Raw genomic sequence first — 22,889 nt, 5'->3', positions numbered from 1 at the left:
TGTTGGCTATTCTGGGTCCTGATGAATTTTAAAAAGAGCTGGTCAGTTTCTACAAAAAAAAAAGTCATGCTGGGATTTTGATAGGAATTGTGTCAAATCTGTACATTAATTTTGGGAGAATCCACATCTAAACAGTGTTGTCTTCCAATCCGTGAACACAGTATCTCTCTCCACTTATTTAGGTTTTAAAATTTTTCTCTCATCAGTATTTTATAGTTTTCAGTGTACAGGGATTGGACATTTTTTTTATCAGATTTATCCTTAAGTATTTTGTAAGTTTTGATGCTACTATAATAGGATTTTTTACAATTTCAATTTCTGATTGTTTGTTGCTAGTATATAGAAATAGAATTGATTTTGTATATTGATCTTATATCCTGCAACCTTGCTAAAGTCATTTATTAATTCTGGTAGCTTTTTCTTTTGTAGAACCCATTGTACTTTCCTAGAAGAAAAGGTTTTTTATAGGGAATTAAAGGCTCACACAACCATTAGGAAGTCTGGGTGGAGTGGGGTAATGCAGGGAGACCACTGTTATTGTTGATGAAAGTAGAGTGCTGGGTTCCCAGGGAAGCAGTGATCTCAGCGGCTGCCTGCAGCTCCAGTATGGCTCCAGTTCATCTGGAAGCTGCTGTAAAAGTGGAAAGTCCTGTCTGCCGCTGCCTACGTGTCTGCTTGCAACTATTTTTAGAGAATACTGACTTCTGCCTTCCAGACCAAGAGAGAGCCTCTCATTGGCTGTGTCCAACCTAGACCAGACAGAGAAAGGGATTCTGGGAAATGTTGTTCCAGCCCTTTCCCTGCAGTGCAGGGAAGACTGTAGGAGGCCGCAGTGGTAGGCCGACAGACAGTCTGGCACAGAGGACTTTGGGAGAGACACATGTGAGATCGTGCACACAGTCTTGGAGAAGTAACTTAGCAGTACTGTGAAAAATAGGGGTGTGAGGTAGCTGTAACTCAGAAAGATGTGATTGCTAAGAAGGCAAACTGGCTCTTTGACTGTTTTGGCAGTGAAATATTATCTGGGACAAAGAAGTGGCAGGTCTACTCTATTTGGTCCTGCTTTAACCGATAATTGGATGCGTGTAGACAAACTGGACATGTTTAGGGGATAATGACCCCAGTGGTGAGGGGGCAGAAAACCAGGTCACATGTGAAATGTTTGAAGGAACTGAGAAAGCGTCAGGGATGCCTGATAGATGACTACAAATACGGATTTAGAAGACTTACCTTGTGCGGTCTGAAAAGGAAGGCTTAGGACCGGTGGGTGGGAGCTATAAGGAGGTAATTTCCAAAGCAATATAGAGAACTTCCTACACAGCTGCACTAAGATTGAATAGAAGGTTTTGTTATAGATTGCTGGGCTGCATGGCAACAGTATATAAAGTATAAGAAGAGTCATTTCAAATTAGGTATTCCTCAGGCACCATTCTAACCCTGCAGGGTTTCGCAGGGAAAAACCTCCTGCATTGTTGGTTATAACTTTTGCCACATGGAATTTTTGAAAGTGAAAACAAGGTCTTTTAAATGCATTATCTTCCTTTATTTGATTTGAGTAATTCCAAATAAACCTATTCCTTGCATGTGCCTCATCTATGGAAAGTGGGGGAATTTGTGAGATGCTTAGAATCAGAGGTTATATATGCAAAAGTATTATTGCCATATTTAATTGATTCTGAAACGCAAATTCTTTTCATGTTTGACATACCTGAAACCTGCACGTACCCTGCAGTTGATGGTCCCCTTCAACTATTGATGCCTTACATTTGCTGTCATCATGGATTTTTTGCCTGCACACATTTGGTCCTAGCTATTCCTGATGTCATCGTTTCAATTGAATTTTATGCATATTTGGTATTACACAAGTTGTTTAATTGACTTTTAATATATCTTTATGAAGATTACAGTGCAATTTGGCACTGAAACACAGATGGGAATAGCAAGGCATAAGCTTGATGTTAATGAGGTTAATATTTATCCTTGGAGAAGTAACTACAATTCCATAATTTCCTAGAAAGAACAACCAAGTAAGTGCATTGTACCTGTGCTATTCAAAGTAAGGTCCAGGAACCAGCAGCTTGTTAGAAATGGAGAATTGTAGGTCCCAACCCACACCTACTAAATAAGAATCTGCATTTTAACAAGATTCCCATTAAAGTTTGAGAAGCATTGCTTTGCACAGCCTCGTGTAGAAAGGTAAGTCCTATGTAGGAGAGGTGTTAGTTTTCTTGCCGACACACAAAAGAATAGCCTATTGCATATTACACAATGCGATTGAAGGCAGGAGAAATTTCTGCATCCCTCTAAATTAATGAAAAATATACTTACCTTAATTTTTCTAGGTTTAATATTACTGTTTTCTTCCCATGAGCCACTCAGTGTTAGAATGATTTTGATGCCTCTGTGCTGTTTGGCCTTGTCTACTAATTTAATATCATGTGCAAATTACATTAGCATCCCATTAAATTCCCTCAGTCAGATCCTGCAAATGAAAAAATGTTAAGAACAAATCCAACACAGATCTTTGGAGTATCCTGCTTTGTAATTCCTCTGCTGAAATGGATTTATTCCAACATGCTCTCTTTCTGTGTGCATTTTTAATTAAAAACACTCTAAATGGATACTTCTGGCACTTTGCTTAACTCTTTTCATTGCACTCCTTTTGTTAATTTTCCTCACTCCAGATATGTGTGGTATCATTAATCCTTAATTGGTTATGAATGTTAATGCTTTTGTGTCTAGTTATTTTCTTACTATTTTATAAATTGCCGAGATTACCGTTTGTCTTTTAAGGAAATAAACGTCTATACAAGTCACATATATTACGTGTGCTTTGGAAAGCTTATATATATATCTGTGTTGGACAGAGTTCTTAGTGTCAGACAATAGAATTAATTCACTCTCACTGGTGCCAGGGGTTTATTAAATGGTGATGCTGTCTCACAGATCCTTGGGAATCACACCACGGAACTGGCGGCCCCACGGGAGCTTTTTCCTCTTACTGTACATTCAGGAAACCGCTGTTAGAGGTTTTGGCTCCAGGACCACATCATGTCTGCTCCCTGAGAAGAGGGGTGCCCTGTGCCCTGTCAGTTCCCTAGTAAAGTCATGCACGAGCGCAACTTATTGGCAGGACATAAGTCACATTTCAATCTCTAGTTGTAAGGGAGTCTGGGAAATAGGCCAGAAGGGGCTTGGAGTTGATATTGGCTGAATTGATGCACTTATCCACCGCAAAGTCAAATAATAGCTTTTATTACTAGTACAGCACTAAAATTCTCAGTAGAAGGATGATGTTACGAATTGCATGGTAGAGGAGCATTTTAAATATCCTGTGGTATCATATTTATCACAAATCTAACGTACTGAAGACGCAAGGAACCTTGACTGATAAAACTGTAACAATTTGAATACATTAGAGTGAAGGGTAGATTCTAGAATATTTGACGGAATGCATTTCTGTGAATGTCAGGACTAAAATGTTTTCTAAAATTCTTTTTGACTCTTATGTGACTTTCATAAAGAGCTGTTAAAAGAATTGTTTAAAGTAGAAGTCCTTAAAAAATTTTAAACAGATAACTAAAAGATGAGTCAATGTTTGAGGCTCTTTTTTTTAAATTAATATCTTTATTGAGATAATTGTAAATTCACATGCAGTTGTAAGAAATAACACGTCGAGATTCCAGGTACCTTTTACCCAGATTCTGCCGATGGTTTCTTCTTGCAGAACTGTGGTACAGTATTACAGCCAAGATACTGACAGATATAACTCACCGATCTTATTTAGATTTCCCCAGTTTTACTTGTGCTTATTTGTGTATGTGTGTGTTTAGTTCTATAGTCTTGTCACATGTAGGTTCGTGTATCCACCACCACTAACAAGATACAGAAGATGCATCACCATAAGGACCACTAGTGTCACCCTTTTTTATAATCACCCTGCCTCACCCCACCTCAACCCCTCAATCCCTAACAACTACTTCATTCATTGACAGCATTCATGACAGCAACATTCATTTCAGAATGTTCTGTAAATAGAATCATACAGGATGTAACCTTTGGGATTGGCTTTTGGGACTCCCTTACAACAATTGGCTCACTTACCATAATTCCCTGGAGATTCATCCAAGTTGTTGATGTATTGATAGCTTGTTCTTTTACGGTATTGGTTTGCTTCTGGCATGTTTCACATGTTGGATGGATCTGTTGTATCCGTTCGGGTCTGTCTGCCTCAATTGTGTAGAGTTGGTTAGGAACTGGGACCAAAGGTGCCGCCACACTTACTGACCAGAGAGCATCAGGTGTTGTGGCCAGTTATCCCCACCTTCAAGAAAAGAAAGATGCTCTTTATATCTGAACACATTTTCCTGTTAAGATGAACCCTGTCTGTTTAGCTGAATTGAGGTTCTTAGTATCTTTACACTCCAGTCAGCATATTGGTGATTACTGCTTTCAAGTATGAAATTGTCAGTCCTACCTCTACTTGATGTTTGAGGCATGATGGGTTTGGGTTTGAGCAATTCAGGAATCATTGGTCATGATTCTAGTTTGTGGGAAGAAGTTGATCTCTTACCTAGATTATTACAAACTATGAATTCACATATCCAAGGTTCTGGTACTTTCAAAACACCAATGGCACTGTAACCTGTCTTCAGAGTACCCCAGAGTGCTGGTAAAGATGGAGCGCAGAGCAAGAGCAGAGGTTCCTCCCTTGAAGATGTTGTCTGAACTGTGAGGCGAGATGCAGCTGTTTAAAAATTTAAACTGAGGGACTTCCCTGGTGGTCCAGTGGTTAAGATTCCATGCTGCCAACGCAAGGGGCCCGGGTTTGATCCCTGGTGGGGGAACTAAGATCCTACATGCCTCAACTAAGCCAACGTGCCACAACTAGAGAAGCCTGCACCCCGCGACGAAGACCCAGCTCAGCCAAAATAAATAAATAAAAAATTTTAAAAATTATCACACACACAAAAATTTAAACTGAGAGCTCCAGGAGGACAACAGCACTGCATCTAGTTTGCTGCTGGATCTTGGCCTCTAGCACAGTGCTTGGCGTGAAGTGGGCACTGAGATAAAGAAGGAAGGAAGGACGGACGTAGAACAGAAGCTTTTAAGAAATGGAATGCCTAGTTCTTTTGATGTGAGCAAGGACTATTACAAGATAAGTACAGAAAACTCTGAAGGGTGTGTGTGGGGTTTTGCTGTGGGGGGTTGGGGAAGGGAGAGAGAAGAATATTCCTCCCCCCAAAAAATAAAGCCCCAAGTACACACCATGCACTGTCCCATCTCAGGACCCTTGTGTTTATTGTTCTCTCAGCCTGGTTGGTCACGCTTCTCCCAGATAATTTTCTGCATTTCGGTCTCTCACTGCCTGAGAGAGGCCTTCTGGGAGCATCTTGTGTAAAGTAGCTCACCATCGTCCCTGTCCCTTCCCTCTTGGTCACTCTCTAGCCCCTTTCCCAGCATTATTCTCTTCATGGCATTTGTAATGATTTCCTGGTGTTGTATATGTGTGTGTCTGTCTCTGTCTAGACTGTCAGCCTCTGAGGCCACTGTTACATGCCCAGTGCCTAGAATAAGACCTGGCACATAATAGTAACTCAGCGTATGTTTGTTAAGTGATTTAATTAGGTGCTTTGAGGCTTTTCTCTTGAACACGTGTCCCACGGAAGGGATAGAAAAGTGTCGCTTGCTCCGTAATCATGCATTTTGGTAACATTTAGTAGAGGGCCTAGTGTGTCCTGGTATTTGTGCTCAGTGCATATGATAAGAGAAAGGGCAACTCCCCTGCGTCCAGAGACTTCATTGGTAGCAAACGTAGACCTATTTGGCTTGCTGTTCTACAGTGTGATGGGTGCTCTGAGGGAGGCATGCCAGCCCCTGGGACAGAAGCAGGAGCTCTGGAAGTGTTGACCCGGAGGGGAGAAATGGGCCTTTTCATTGAAGGTGAGAATTAGAGGTATCGGAAGTGTTGGTTATGTGTGTGCACCCCAGTCCCAGGTTGCTTCCTTACTCAGTTATCAGGAGATGTGTCCCGGTTAGTTTGAAAAGTGCAGTCACTCTCACGAGAGCCCTGCTCCCTCTCTGACCTCATCTGCCGCTGTCTCCCTCACTCCCTCTGCTCCAGCCTCCTTGCCAAACACCCCCGTGTCATTCCTTCACACTTACTGTTCCCTCTGCCTGGAGTGCTCTCTCCCAGGTAGTCGCATCTCCCTCGCCTCGTGGGTCTCCATTCCTAGGCCACCTTATCAGAGAGGCCTTTTCTAACCCTTCTTCAGCTCACCCTGCCCCGTCCTCCTCGAGGCACTTGTTGCCACCTGAAATGTATATTTGATACGTGTACTTCGTCGTATCTTGGTTGATGCCTATCTACCCCACTGGAACGTAAGCCCGCCCGAGAGCTGGGGTTTGGTTTTGTTTCTGCTGATCTCCAGTGCTTAGGAAAGTGCCTAGCTCACAGATGTTTGTTAAAGAAATGGGTCAGTTCCTGGGCATCCTGGTAGAAGGGAAGTGAGACACAGAGGAGCCCCCAAACCAGCTCTTTCTCCCAGAGCCCTGGTCAAAGCAGCCATGCTATAGAAAAGTCATTTTACATGCTCTGGTGCTGCCAGCGACTGATAGCATCTGCCTTGGAACCCCTCGAGGGCCAGACAAGAGGCACGGCAGAGGTGGTGAGGTGTACAGAGGAGGGCGAGTTTCTTATGAATTGGAGTTGTCAGGGAAGGCTTTATTGAAGCAGACAGATATTGAGCTAAGGCTTGACAACGGGGTAAGATGTCATTGGGCAACAAAAAGGAGGAAGGTTTTTGTGTCAGGTCTGCACAGTGGATGAGGGAAGTGTAGAATTTGGAACTGTACTGTGAATGGCCCTGGATGTCAGCTCGAGGGAATTGTCATCTGGATATTACAGCTCTGGACATCCCCAGCATGGCCTCAGACCCTTGGAGGCTTTGGATGTGAGAAGCAGCAGGTTTTTAGGAATGTCAGCATCGTTATTCTTCAGTGTTCTGAACTTGCATGCAAAACAGGAGTCTTGCTCTGCCTCAGCTCAGGTGAATATTGGATAATCTCCCCTTTTATTCAGATATTGCCTTTCTCAAAAAAAACTCACTTGTGGGCTTCCCTGGTGGCCCAGTGGTTGAGAGTCCGCCTGCCGATGCAGGGGACATAGGTTCGTGCCCTGGTCTGGGAAGATCCCACATGCCGCGGAGTGGCTGGGCCCGTGAGCCATGGCCTCTGAGCCTGCGTGTCCAGAGCCTGTGCTCCGCAACGGGAGAGGCCACAACGGTGAGAGGCCCGCAAAAAAAAAACAAAACAAAATAAAACTCACTTGTACATACTTCTTGCAACTAATGGTTATTTATAAAAAAAGAAAAAAGAAGAAGAAGAAGAAAGAAGGAAACTGTTGATTTTCTTCACTTTGGACATTTTTTAAGAGTAGTTTTGGCTTTTTATCATTGTAGATTTATTCTCGATTACAGTGTTTACGCTTGTATCTGGTTGTGTATTTAGAGATGGGGGAAAGTATCAATGATTTCTCCTGCTTCTAGATCTAGAAGTATTTGAAGGTTAACTGAGACCCACCTAGTCCCTGCCATTTGTATTTGATTGTTGTATGGGAGGTTTGATTTTTGAAGTATAAATAGATATGTTTTAAAGTGTAGGCTTAGCACAGGAATTTAGAGTAGTTGTTCTCAACTCCAACTACATGTTAGAACCACTTGGGGGTGGGGGCTGTGGGGGGTGGGGGCTGTGGGGAAAAAACCCCATTGATTCCTATGTAATTGATCTGGAGTACTGCCTGGGCAGTGGTTTTACTGATGTTTGTTTTTTGGTGTTTTGTTTTGGGAAACAACCTTGAACTTACTGAAAAGTTACAACTATGATTTTGGGGAAAAAAACACAACACTTTTTTCCCTTAATAATTAAAAAAAAAAATTGCTGACCCAATGTCCCATCACATGCATCCTTTCCCCAATAATTAGAATACTAGTGTATTTCTAAAAAACACGAACAGTCTCCTATATATGCACAATAAAACCATCAAAAAAAAATTAACACTGATACATTACTACCATTTAATCTTTAGCTCCTTTTCAAGGTTTAACACTGGCCCCAGTAATGGCCTTTATAGCAAAAGGATCACACTTTGCAATTGGTGGTTGTATCTCTTTAGTCTCCTTCCATTTGGAACACTTCCCCAATCTTCCCTTAGTGTTCATTACCTTGAAACTTCTGAAGATTGCAAACCAGTAGTTTTCTAAAATGTCTCTCAATTTGGGGCTGTTTGATGTTTCCTCGTGATGATATTCAGGTTATACGTATCATAGGAGTGATGCTGTGTTCTCAGAGCATCCAATCAGGTGACTCATAATTTCAGTTTGTCCCATTATTGATATTCACATAGATTATTGATTAAGGTAGTGTCTGCCAGGCTTCTCCTCTGTATAATTACTATTTTCTCTTTTATAATCAGTAAGTATTTTTATGGTGTGATGCTTTAAAACTCTATTACATTCCTTGTCATTTTCAATGTATTCATTTACTTATTTCTATCTGTATAGACTGATGTTTTCCTGTTTTATGCAATGGCCTGTAATCTGTTACTATCATTACTTATTTTTATTGTCATATTGTCCCAGATGTAGCTTGTAGGAGCCCCTTCAAGCCTTTGTGACCATTTGACGTGTCCCATCATTTGTAGATTTCCTTGCTTCTTGGCAAATAGGCATTCCAGGCTCATTTTGTGTGTTCCATGTTCAAGCCCCCAAATTAGCTCTTTTTCCAAAGAACTCTGGTTCTCTTAGTAAAGAATGGTATTTAGAAGACATAATCTGGGTTCGAGGTGTGTTATACCTACAGTATTTGGACGTTGCTTGTTCCCAAGCCCTCTCAGTGATAGAGCTAGACAATAAGCGTGTGTGTTTGCATACATGAAGGAAATATACACATATGGGCACACAAAGTTACATCTACTTTTTTTGTTATGTCAGTCTGTATGTGTTAAAAATCATGAGTTCATGCCAATAACTAATTCTGATCCAACGTTACAGGGTTCATTTGAGATTTCTCCTTTTCCATTTGGTAACTCCTTTTTTCAGTAGTGAGAAACCTGATTGTCATCATCGTTAATATATTTACTTATTGGTCAATCCCCCATATGTAATGGATCTCCCATCACCACCACCATAGATGCCTTCCCTGCATGGATGCCCTCTTCACCCCTGTTAGGCTCTGATGCAGCATAGAGATGTTTTAAAGCTCCCCAAATGGTACTAACGTGCAGCCAAGATAGAGCACAACCGAATTAGAAGAAAAGTGAACCCCACACTTTCTGATTCATTATTAAGCAAATGGTAGGTTTTTAAGTCAGGCTTGGTTTGGGAAAATAAATTCTTCCTAAGGAAGTGAAATTTAAAGAGAAGACTCAATTCTACCAACACACGGAGTAAAAGATCAGGGTGAAAGCACAGCCTGTCTCCAGGAAAGCTTTGAAAAATATTTGTTTTGGAAATAAATCTGCTTGTAGTGAACATAAATTTCAGTCCCTTTCCCTGAATTACCTGTTTATAGGAAAAAATATTTGAAAAGCTTAGTTGTTTTTTAAAAAGGTGTCTCATTAAAGACTTACTGCTTTATCTTCTGTTTCCAATGTTTATCACTTGACATATTGAAATAGTAATGTATAAAACGGATCACACAATTCTAAAAAAAAAAAAAGACTGCTTTTTATTTTTCTACATTGCATTTAAAAAATAAACTTTTAGTTTTGCAACTTAATGCTTTTTAGAGCATTGAATATTTAAACAGGAGATATTCAGGCTGTGGTTGCTCTTTTTCTGTAGTCAGTTTTAGTTTAAAATATGGAAATCAAGTTACAGTAACTGGGTCATGAGGAACCCCATCTTCTTCCATTTGCAGCCAGAGGAAGCGAGAGGCCGTAGGAGCCAAATATAACAGGATCTGTGGCCAGCCTACCTTAGATGGTCAACATCTATCTTGCCAATTTTCGTAAGTCCATTTTCTTAAAGCAGTCCATGGCTGCAAGTGGATTTTCACCAAGAACTTCACACTTAGGCTGATGGCACACAATCTGACTCCAAAGAAATCCAGCCTTAAACCTAAGGAAATTACAATAAAATCTCTTCCTTGATTTTATTTTTGAAGTGTTCATGGAAGTTGCCTTGGCCTATGAATCGTGGACTTTAGGCTTTTGTATATTAACGCCCAGAGATACAGAAGGAGAAAGGGCAGTATTTGTGAATGTAGAAAGAGCCACTGAAAACTTGATATATAGGTAAAGCACTTATTTTTTGTTTGTTTATTAGTTCTTGTTTTCTATAAATAAAGCACTATTTACCTATTCATGAGAGTGTGCCTCAGTGTGGGTCCTCAGTTCCTTTTAGGTAGGTTGAGTGAGTTTCACTCCCCAAACTTGAGTCCTTCAAGGACCATCTTTGTGATCTTTGTCACGTCTGCAAACATTCAACATTTTTCTTTAATTTCTCTGACATTTAATTTAGCCTTTTTCTAGGTGATATCTGTGCAACCGTGGACTCGGTGTGTCGGATCACCTAAAATCACAAGTACTGCAGGCAGCATCTGCTCAGAGGTTGGAACTGGGGGCTGGATCCCTAACTCTCCTTCCAGCTCTGAAATTCAATAAGCATGGCGTCTGGAGTTTCCTGCCTTGTGGCTACACCACAAGGTTACACCAGTGGTTGTTTATGAATTTTTCCCAGTCAATACATAGAAGTTGACAGCCTTCTATATATATTAGAATATTAGACTATATGTAAGAATATAATATATAGTAGAATAAATATTACATTTTACAGTTATTTTTCAAATGTGAGGTATAAGTTACAGTTTCTTAGGATTCAGCATGTTTCTTCAACTAGATTTTTTTTATGTATTATTTTAATTGAGGAGAGCAAAACCTGATGATCTTAATTGTCAAATCACCCAATAGGGAATACATGGGTTTGTAGGACCTTCAATACTGCCTTAAAAACACAAGTAGAAAACATGTAAAACATACAGTGTTAATAATGCAGAAGAAAAATATGGAATTTAGAACATAGGGTTTTATGTTCACCGCTCTGAAGCTGTCATGGGAAGACACCTAAGTTATGATAAATACCTGTGTACCAAAACTGAAGTTATGTTCTGCATTATTTGTGAGGAATATTGTCAGAAGCCAACTGGATGTTGTCATATATTCAAATCAGGTTCTTTGCTGAGTGGAAATACATTAATCTCGTGTGTGTGTGTGTGTGTGTGTGTGTGTGTGTGTGTGTGTTTAGGAAGATATTATAAAGCCTCTCTTTAATGGGTTTCTTTAAAACCAAACTTAATGTCATGTTTTGCAAAGGGGGTTACAAACCAAAATAAAGGGGATAACTAAATGTGGTGAGTTTTATGTATCCTCCTAGCTTAAGTAGAATACTGTGCTCTGCTCAGTCAGAGATGAAATGTTTGTTGCCTTGCCTACCATCTATAAGCATTTAATTTGCTACACAAATAAACTGTGGATAGAGATGTTTAACCTTGTGTAACATTACTTTAACAGAGAGAAGGAGCAAGAAAGGGAAGAACAGTTAATGGAAGACAAGAAAAGGAAGAAAGAGGATAAAAAGAAAAAAGAAGCCACTCAGAAGGTGGGTTTTACCAATTAAAGTCTGTCTTTACGTAGCCAAGCATCTAGAATAAGTAACTGCCTTAGTTTGGATACCTGACAATCTTAATAATGCTACTTGAGGCATTAATTTACTTAAGAGTTTTAAGATTTGAAAGTGGGAGAAAGTTAAAGACCTGCATTTGTTACCATAAAGTAGATGTTAAATTAATGCTATAGCTGATTTTATTGAAAACAACAGTAAACAATACTGAGAAAAGCAAGAGAGTTACCGACACTTAAATGCTTGTACTGTTTCCTTATTTGTGTCATGATTAATCTCCATTTTCTTAAGCTTGTAGAATAACTTTTCAAAGCTTGCCATTTGCCCTGATCTTGTCCTTCTGGTCCACCTACAACATTATCATTTATATGAGTCTACCTTTTGATAATTCTGTAAAGAAATCTCCCTCAGAGAGGATCTGGTGGGCTTGCTTCATGCTCTGGGGGAGATAGTATTGCACAGCTTTGAGGCATTTGCTTGGGGAAAAAGAGATGCTAAAAGAAAAAAAGACAGAGCTTCCCTGGTGGTGCCGTGGTTGAGAATCAGCCTGCCAATGTAGGGGACACGGGTTCAAGCCCTGGTCCAGGAAGATCCCACGTGCCGCAGAGTGACTAAGCCCGTGAGCCACAACTACTGAGCCTGCGCTCTAGAGCCTGCAAGGCACAACTACTGAGCCGGCGTGCCTAGAACCCGTGCTCCGCAACAAGAGAAGCCACCGCAATGAGAAGCCCGCTCACCACAATGAAGAGTAGCCCCCGCCCTCTGCAACTAGAGAAAGCCCGCGCAGCAACAAAGAACCAACACAGCCAAAAATAAATAAATAAGTAAATTTATAAAAAAGAAAAAAAGACATAGGACTGACAGCTGTCAACTGTCAAGTCTTAGTTGAAGTGTTTGCCTGACAGTGTTGTGGGGAACAGAGAGTGGGTAGACCTCCCCGCCCTGCCCCCTCTGCTGAAGAGCGTGCCCCTCTGCCCTGGCCACTGTCTGAGCTAACTTCCCCCACTTCACTGCAGACTCTGGCTCGGCACGGTTGCATTTCTGCCTTTGCAAAGTGCCGGGCAGAATCACTTTGCCTCTAGTTCTTGTTACCACCACCTGAAGCACTTGGGAAGCAGGGCCTCAGTGTGAGGCAGGTTTGAGGGTCCCTGCTGTGGAGCCAGGTTACTGAAGCTAAGTTCATGGAGGGGAAACAGTTACCAGCTTCAGAGGGAACTCTAGATTTAGAAACAGACTCTAGAAATTCGAACTCAAGGGACACTACAAGTTACCCCAGCACTGTTGGATAGAGTGTTTCCCATTATTCTGTTCTCTGAATTATTGAAATCATTTGGGAGTGCGGGCACAAAAAAAAACAGTGGAAATATTTTCTGAATTGGATTGCATATGACGCTGCCACATTAAACATGTGAAATGTAATTTATCTTTTCTTCAAGACTTAATTAAAAGGAATATTTATTATTGTTTGGTGCTGTAATAGACTACTGTGCTCTTTAAGGTTTTGTCTGCTTTTAATTGTGTTTCTGGTTCTGTTAATAGTGGTGTGCTCACCATCACATCTTCATGCTGTCAGGGTACCTGCTTCTAATCTGAGCTTGTTAGAACTGCCTAAAATGACAGTAAAGAGCCTGAATAAAAATGTCAGATGACGACCCAGAGGCTTTTTTTTTTTTTTTTTTTTGCAGTACGTGGGCCTCTCACTGTTGTGGCCTCTCCCGTTGCGGAGCACAGGCTCCAGACGCACAGGCTCAGCAGCCATGGCTCACAGGCCCAGCCGCTCCACGGCATGTGGGATCTTCCCGGACTGGGGCACGAACCCATGTCCCCTGCATCGGCAGGCGGACTCTCAACCACTGCGCCACCAGGGAAGCCCCCAGAGGCTTCTTTTTTATACTTGGTGGATACTGCCACATTCCACGTCACCAAGGTTGTGATGTGCGGGTCCACCAGCTCTAGGGTATCAGGGGCATTGTACCCACATGCAGTGACCTTCCTACAGGAGTGATGGGATAGTGAACCTCAGTGTAGGCTTCCTTCCTTCCTCCCTCCCTCTCTCCCTCCCTCCCTTCCTTCTTTCCTTCCATTTATGGCTGCCTTGGGTCTTCGTTGCTGCGCGTGAGCTTTCTCTGGTTGCAGCAAGTGGAGGCTGCTCTTTGTTGCGGTGCGTGGGCTTCTCATTGCGGTGGCTTCTCTTGTTGTGGAGCACGGGCTCTAGGCGTGCGGGCTTCAATAGTTGTGGCACGCGGGCTCAATAGTTGTGGCTCATGGGCTCTAGAGCACAGGCTCAGTAGTTGTGGTGCACGGGCTTGCTCTGTGGCACGTGGGATCTTCCCGGACTGGGGCTCGAACCTGTGTCCCCTGCATTGGCAGGCAGATTCTCAGACACTGCGCCACCAGGGAAGCCCCAAGGCTTTCTTCCTTTAGGGCATTCACATTTCATCTAATAAATTGTTACAAAAATTGGATTTTGCAGTCTGTGGGAATACGTGGTTATAAGCTGGCCACTGGGGAACTTGAACAAAGGCTGGTTACAAGAAGATGCCTAATAGAGTGATTGTTTTAGGCAATTGTACAGTTCATCCTCATTCTTCACATAGATAACAATGTTTTTTAACCTGAAACGTCAATACTAGAAGTGATTAATAAAATGTGCATCTGTAAACCTTCGTTGTGGATCCTACTAAGAAAAGTGATTTAAAATAAAAGATGGTGTGTATTTATTTGAGAGTGAATTGGGATTATTTATGCAGAGAATTTCATATATACAGCTGGACAGTCACCCCCGTGTATTTGCATCTACATTAAGAACTGGTTTAAAAGTTACAGCAAAGAGGAAAATCACCATAAATGAAATTTCAAATGGTTAATTATGAACAATAAAAATTCACTCATTTTTGTTCAGGAATGTTCTAGATTGGCTGACACAGGATCTAGGCTTAACACATGGCCTTTGATATTGTTTTATCATACTGAACCATTGTGTAATTTCAGAATTAGATTCTGATTTAGCACTTTTAAGGAGCGAGCACAAAGCTCACCATGTGACTGTCTTAGTGGTTTCTGACCTCACTGTAGAGACAGCACCTCAACTAGGAGGCATAAAATGTGCTATAATGCAAAGAATGGTAGAGAATGTGCCAGAGGTTCTATAATGGGGTCATTCATTCAGTCAGTCAGCAAACGTGCTATAATGCAAAGAATGGTAGAGAATGTGCCAGAGGTTCTATAATGGGGTCATTCATTCAGTCAGTCAGCAAACATTTGTGGTGCCTCTTCCTAGTGCTTCCACATCTTTCTCTCAGCCTACCCCATTGCTTTACAATCATCTCTTTCTGTCTACCCCATTAGACTGGCTCTTAAGTTTCTCAAGACTTTATTCATATTTGTATTTCCAGTAACTAGGACAGTGCCCAGTGCAAAAGTGTCAAAAAATGTTTGTTTGGGCTTCCCTCGCGGCGCACTGGTTGAGAGTATGCCTGCCGATGCAGGGGACACGGGTTCGTGCCCTGGTCCGGGAAGATCCCACGTGCCGTGGAGCGGCTGGGCCCGTGAGCCATGCCCGCTGAGCCTGCGCGTCCGGAGCCTGTGCTCCACAACGGGAGAGGCCACAACAGTGAGAGGCCCATGTACCGCAAAAAAAAAAAAAAAAGTTTAATAAGTGAATGGGGATGGCGGAGTCAAGATGGCATACTAGGAGGACGTGGAATTCACATCTCCTCACAACTAGGGCACCTACCAGGCACCAGTGGGGGACCACGGACACCTAAGGGGACGGGAGGAACCCCCAGCAACGGGCTTGCGGGATCTTGGTTCCCAGGCCGGAGGTCGGGCCCGAGCTCCTGTGGTGGGAGCTCCGAGTCCAAACCACTGGACTAACAGAGAACCTCAGACCCCAAGGAATATCAGTCGGAGGGAGGCCTCCCAGAGGTCCTCATCTCAGCACCAAGACGCAGCACTATCCCACTGCCTGCAAACTCCAGTGCTGGACCTCTCAGGCCAAACAACCAGTAAGACAGGAATACAGCACCACCCATCAAAAAAAAAAAAAAATGAAATGACAAAAAAATGTTACAGACGAAGGAGAAAGGTAAAAACCTACAAGACCAAATGTAGACGAAATAGGCAACCTACCTGAAAAAGAATTCAGAGTAATGATAGTAAAGATGATCCAAAATCTCAGAAACAGAATGGAGAAAATACAAGGAACATTTAACAAGGATCAAGGAGAACTAAAGAGCAAACAAACAGTGATGAACAACACAATTACTAAAATTAAAAATACTCTAGAAGGAATCAATGACCGGATAACTGAGGCAGAAGAACGGATAAGTGACCTGGAAGATAAAATAGTGGAAATAACTGCCAGGGAGCAGATTAAAGAAGAAAGAATGAAAAGAACTGAGGACAATCTCAGAGACCTCTGGGACAACACTAAACACACCAGCATTGGAATTACAGGGGTCCCAGAAGAAGAAGAGAAAAAGAAAGGTACTGAGAAAATATCTGAAGAGATTATAGTCGAAAACTTCCCTAACATGGGAAAGGAAATAGTCAATCAAGTCCGGGAAGCACAGAGAGTACCATACAGGGTAAACCCAAAGAGAAACACGCCGAGACACATATTAATCAAACTAAATAAAAGAAAAAATATTAAAAGCAGCAAAGAAAAAGCAACAAATAACATATAAGGGAATCCCCATAAGGTTAACAGCTGATTTTTCAGCAGAAACCCTGCAAGCCAGAGGGAGTGGCAGGACATATTTAAAGTGAGGGAAGGGAAGAACCTACAACCAAGATTACTCTACCCAGCAAGGATCTCACTCAGATTCGATGGAGAAATTAAAACCTTTACAGATAAGCAAAAGTTAAGAGAATTCAGCACCACCAAACCAGCTTTACAACAAATGCTAAAGGAACTTCTCTAGGCAGGAAACACAGGAGAAGGAAAAGACCTACAGTAACAAACCCAGAACAATTAAGAAAATGGTAATAGGAACATACATATCGATAATTACCTTAAATGTAAATGGATTAGATGTTCCAGCCAAAAGACGTAGACTGGCTAAATGGATACAGAAACAAGACCCGTATATATTGCTATCTACAGGAGACCCTGTAGCTGGAGTAGCAATTCTCATATCAGACAAAATAGACTTTAAAATAAAGACTATTACAAGAGACAAAGAAGGACACTACGTAATGATCAAGGGATCAATCCAAGAAGAAGATATAACAATTGTAAATGTTTGTGTTCCCAACATAGGAGCACCTCAATACATAAGGCAAATGCTAACAGCCATAAAAGGGGAAGCTGACAGTAACACAATCATAGTAGGGGACTTCTAACACCCCACTTTCACCAGTGGACAGCTCATCCAAAATGAAAACAAATAAGGAAACACAAGCTTTAAATGATACATTAAAAAAGATGGAGTTAATTGGTATTTATAGGACATTCCATCCCAAAACAACAGAATACACTTTCTTCTCAAGTGCTCATGGAACATTCTCCATGAGAATGTTCATGGATAGATCATATCTTGGGTCACAAATCAAGCCTTGGTAAATTTAAGAAAATTGAAATCGTATCAAGTACCTTTTCTGACCACAACGCTATGAGACTAGATATCAATTACAGGAAAAAAATCTGTAAAAAAATACAAACACGTAAAGGCTAAACAGTACTCTGCTAAATAACCAAGAGATCACTGAAGAAAGCAAAGAGGAAATCAAAAAATACCTAGAAACACATGACAGTGAAAACACGACAACCAAAACCTATGGGATGCAGCAAAAGCAATTCTAAAAGGGAAGTTTATAGTAATACAGTCCTACCTCAAGAAACGAACATTTCAAATAAACAACCTAACCTTACACCTAAAGCAACTAGAGAAAGAAGAACAAAAAAACTCCAAAGTTAGCAGAAGGAAAGAAATCATAAAGATCAGACTAGAAATAAGTGGAAAAGAAATGAAGGCAACAGTAGCAAAGATCAATAAAACTAAAAGCTGGTTCTTTGAGAAGATAAACAAAATTGATAAACCCTTAGCCAGACTCATCAAGACAAAAAGGGCAAAGACTCAAATCAATAGAATTAGAAATGAAAACGGAAGAGTAACAGCTGACACTGCAGAAATGCAAAGGGTAATGAGAGTTTACTACAAGCAACTATATGCCAATAAAATGGACAACCTGGAAGAAATGGATAAATCTTAGAAAAGCACAACCTTCTGAGACTGAACCAGGAAGAAACAGAAAATATAAACAGACCATTCACAAGCACTGAAATTGAAACTGTGATTAAAAATCTTCCAACAAACAAAAGCCCAGGACCAGATAACTTCACAGGCAAGTTCTGTCAAACATTTAGAGAAAAGCTAACACCTATCCTTCTCAAACTCTTCCAAAATATAGCAGAGGGAGGAACACTCCCAAACTTATTCTACGAGACCACCATCACCCTGGTACCAAAACCAGACAAAGATATCACAAAAAAAGAGAACTACAGACCAATATCTCTGATGAACATAGGTGCAAAAATCCTCAACAAAATACTAGCAGACAGAATCCAACAACACATTAAAAGGATCATACACCATGATCAAGTGGGATTTATCCCAGGGATGCAAGGATTCTTCAATATACGCAAATCAGTCAATGTGATACACCATATTAACAAATTGAAGGAGAAAAACCATATGATCATCTCAATAGATGCAGAAAAAGCTTTTGACAAAATTCAACATCCATTTATGATAAAAAAAACTCTCCAGAAAGTAGGCATAGAGGGAACCTACGTCAACAGAATAAAGGCCACATATGACAAAGCCACAGGCAACATCGTTCTCAGTGGAGAAAAACTGAAACCATTTCCTCTAAGATCAGGAACAGGACAAGGTGGCCCACTTTCACCACTGTTATTCAACATAGTTTTGGAAGTTTTAGCCACAGCAGTCAGAGAAGAAAAAGAAATAAAAGGAATCCAAATCGGAAAAGAAGAAGTAAAACTGTCACTGTTTGCAGATGACATGATACTATACATAGAGAATCCTAAACATGCTACCAGAAACCTACTAGAGCTAATCAATAAATTTGGTAGAGTAGCAGGATACAAAATTAATGCACAGAAATCTCTTGCATTCCTATATACTAACGATGAAAAATCTGAAAGAGAAATTAAGAAAACACTCCCATTTACCATTGCAACAAAAAGAATAAAATACCTAGGAATAAACCTATCTAAGGAGACAAAAGATTGTATGCAGAAAACTGTAAAACACTGATGAAAGAAATTAAAGATGATACAGACAGATGGAGAGATATACTATGTTCTTGGATTGGAAGAATCAACATTGTGAAAATGACTATACTACCCAAAGCAATCTGCAGATTCAGTGCAATCCCTATCAAACTACCAAGAGCTTTTTCACAGAGCTAGAACAAAAAATTGCACAATTTGTATGGAAACACAAAAGACCACGAATAGCCAAAGCAATCTTGAGAAAGAAAAATGGAGCTGGAGGAATCAGGCTCCCTGACTTCAGACTATACTGCACAGCTGCAGTAATCAAGAAAGTATGGTACTGGCACAGAAACAGAAATGTAGATCAATGGAACAGGACAGAAAGCCCAGAGATAAACCCATACGCCTATGGTCACCTTATCTTTGATAAAGGAGGCAAGAATATACAATGTAGAAAAGACAGCCTCTTCAATAAGAGGTGTTGGGAAAACTGGACAGCTACATGTAAAAGAATGAAATTAGAACACTCCCTAACACCATACACAAAAATAAACTCAAAATGGATTAATGACCTAAATATAAGGCCAAACAGTATAAAACTCTTAGAGGAAAACATAGGCAGAACACTCTATGACATAAATCACAGAAAGATCCTTTTTGGCCCAAATCCTAGAGAAATGGAAATAAAAACACAAGTAAACAAATGGGACCTAATGAAACTTAAAAGCTTTTGCCCAGCAAAGGAAACCATAAGCAAGACGAAAAGACAACCCTCAGAATGGGAGAAAATATTTGCAAATGAAGCAACCAACAAAGGATTAATTTCCAAAATATACAAGTAGCTCATGCAGCTCAATATTAAAAAAACAAACAACCCAAAGCAAAAATGGGCAGAAGACCTAAATACACATTTCTCCAAAGAAGATATACAGATGGCCCAGAAGCAAATGAAAAGCTGCTCAACATCACTAATCATTAGAGAAACGCAAATCAAAACTGCAATGAGCTATCACCTCACACCGGTCAGAATGGCTATCATCTAAAAATCTACAAAGAATAAATGCTGGAGAGGTTGTGAAGAAAAAGGAACCCTCTTGCACTGTTGGTGGGAATGTAAGTTGGTACAGCCACTATGGAGAACAGTATGGAGGTTCCTTAAAAAATAAAAATAGAACTACCATATGACCAAGCAATCCCACTATTGGGCATATACCCTGAGAAAACCATAATTCAAAAAGAATCATGTACCATAGTGTTCATTGCAGCACTGTTTACAGTAACCAGAACATGGAAGCAACCTAAGTGTCCATCGACAGATGAATGGATAAAGAAGATGTGGCACATATATACAATGGAATATTACTCAGCTATAAAAAGAAACGAAATTGAGTTATTTGTAGTGAGGTGGCTGGACCTAAAGTCTGTCATACAGAGTGCAGTAAGTCAGAAGGAGAAAAACAAATACCATATGCTAACACATATTATATAGAATCTTAAAAAAAAAAAAGGTTCTGATGAACCTAGGGGCAGGACAGGAATAAAGACACAGACGTAGAGAATGGACTTGAGGACACAGGGAGGGGGAAGGTAAACTGGGACGAAGTGAGAGAGTAGCATTGACATATATACAGTACCAAATGTAAAATAGATAGCTAGTGAGAAGCAGCTGCATGGCACAGGGAGATCAGCTCCGTGCTTTGCGACCACCTAGAGGGGTGGAATAAGGAGGGTGGGAGGGAGATGCAAGAGGGAGGGGATATACGTATGCATATAGCTGATTCACTTTTTTATACAGCAGAAACTAGCACAACACTGTAAAGCATTTATACTCTGATAAAGATGTTTAAAAAAAAAAGAAAAAAAGAAGTGAATGGTCGGGACTTCCCTGGTGGCACAGTGGTTAAGAATCCGCCTGCCAGTGCAGGGGACGTGGGTTCGATCCCTGGTCTGGGAAGATCCGACATGCTGTGGAGCAAGTAAGCCCGTGCGCCACAACTATTGAGCCTGCACTCTAGAGCCTGTGTGCTGCAACTACTAAAGCCTGTGTGCCTAGAGCCCATGCGCCACAATAAGAGAAGCCACTGCAGTGAGAAGCCCGTGCACCGCAATGAAGACTAGCCCCCACTCGCAGCAACGAAGACCCAACACAGCCATAAATACATACATACATACATACATACATAAATGTATTTAAAAAAATAAGTGAACGGTCAAGAATGGATGCTGGCAACATAATTTTCCTGAAGAACTGACTTTTATTTAGCTAAATTAAGTTTTTTCTACATAGAAATTAAGCACGAGCTTCTTTTCCTTTATGCTCAGTGGTTATGGCGGTTTGCTCTTTCTAGAACCATCCCTGAGTAAACTGTTAGAGTTCACTCATGAGAGAGGTGTCAGAGAAGGATTTCACTCACGTTCGTTAGTCTCCTGCTGCTAAAGAATCATTGTTTAGCGTTGGCAGAACATATGTTTTGATCATCCAGCTTTTCACCGTCTGGGGGCAGCTCTTTTTAACAGAACCCACATTATAAGACACATTTGACATTAGTTGGGTTTGTTGCTTACAGCTAGGGAAGGCATTGACTTCCTGTATAACTGTTCTTCCAAATGGCATTGTGAGAAGTATTTACAGTGGTATAATCTTCAGTTGCCTTAAGGAATTGGTATGTGGATACAAATCAGTTCATTCTTCGATATATGGGCTTATAGAAATTATACGGTAGAATTGAGCTCTGTAACAGTACTGGGAAGCACATTCATTTTAAGAGGCTGCCTACCACAGAATCAGTACAGCAGAATTAGCTTGTCTTTTAATGCAAGAATGTAAGAAACACTCCAGGAGGTCATCCAAGTGGATTGTTTTAACTCAGTGGTGTGCTGGAATCCGTTTTGAAGGGGCTGGTTAGCCACAGGACAGACCTTCCAAAGATGACCATGTTTTCATGAACACCCAAAGCAGTAACTTAGTATGATTGCCAGCCACAAATAATTAAACCTCTTCTATAGGAATATTTTTGTTACAGAAGTCGGAGAACTAATATAAAAATATTTTTTGGAAGATTAACAGTTGGGAAAAGGGGGTCAAAATAACCCATGATCTCAATAATGTGATTTAACCCCTATTGGAATTCTGGTGCATTTCCTTTGGAATATTTTTCTTATTCATGACCTTTTGTGGTTTTGCTTAAATATTATAGGGCATGTATAATTAGATGCTCTCCTTTATTTTCCCCTCTTAATAGCAGAAGCAGTTTTCCGTGTGGCTCCTAGTCATCATTTCCAAACTCTCCAAAAACCCATTATTATATTCAGCATATCCAACCTTTTAAGTTAGTCACTTCCAGAAATGTATTAGTTACTATATAAAGAAATACTTTCAACAAAGCAATCTGTATTTGTTCAAAATTTATATATTTCAACCTTATTGAATATTTCTGTTTCACATTATTTTCTATAAACTTTGATGATAATAGCAGTTATTAAGCATTGGTGTAGGATATCTGATTTAATCCTTACAGCATCCTTTTCTGCAAAGGAGATACTGTTATTATCTTCATTCAGAAGGTAAATTAAAAACTGAGATCGCATAGCCAGGAAGTGGCATAGCTTGGTTTTGAATCCAGCTTTCCTACCGTGATCTCTGATGCCTCTGAGTATGGCCCCTTAAACTTTGCTTTCTAGATTTGAAGTCAAGTGTTTGAGTCCATACTCACAGGTAAATCTTTTTGTCTCTGTAGTTAATTTTGTTTCTGGGCCTCATCCATTTGCTTTTCTCTAGTCATTGCGGTCCCTGAATGGGAAATAGCATTCCCAGTGCAAGGACCTCATTTAACGAGAGTGGAATGCTTTTTTGTCTTAAGTTTTAGAATCTTTCATAATGATGGTCGTGTAAGTTATAGCTGGACATACGGCCGTTGTGTTTAGAAGGATGTCTGAACTGACTTTTTCTGAACTTTAGGTATGCC

General features: G+C 40.6%; 1 protein-coding gene across 16 annotated transcripts in view; it reads left to right on the top strand.

Moving 5' to 3' along the window:
• TNRC6B (trinucleotide repeat containing adaptor 6B) overlaps positions 1 to 22,889 on the top strand; it is a 262,411-nt gene that overhangs the window by 166,519 nt on the left and 73,003 nt on the right. For all 16 annotated transcript variants that reach the window (XR_012324172.1, XM_073788147.1, XM_073788155.1 and 13 more), the window contains one exon: positions 11,573 to 11,660. Coding sequence is in view for 15 of the 16 variants with exons in the window: in XM_073788147.1 (XP_073644248.1) it covers positions 11,573 to 11,660 (88 nt within the window). In the remaining variant the exon portion in view is untranslated. The remainder of the gene's footprint in view (positions 1 to 11,572; positions 11,661 to 22,889) is intronic.

The sequence above is a fragment of the Tursiops truncatus genome, chromosome 11 (genome assembly GCF_011762595.2).
Source record: "Tursiops truncatus isolate mTurTru1 chromosome 11, mTurTru1.mat.Y, whole genome shotgun sequence".
In the NCBI taxonomy this organism is placed as follows: Eukaryota; Metazoa; Chordata; class Mammalia; order Artiodactyla; family Delphinidae; genus Tursiops; species Tursiops truncatus.
This window is presented reverse-complemented; position numbering and strand designations above follow the sequence as displayed.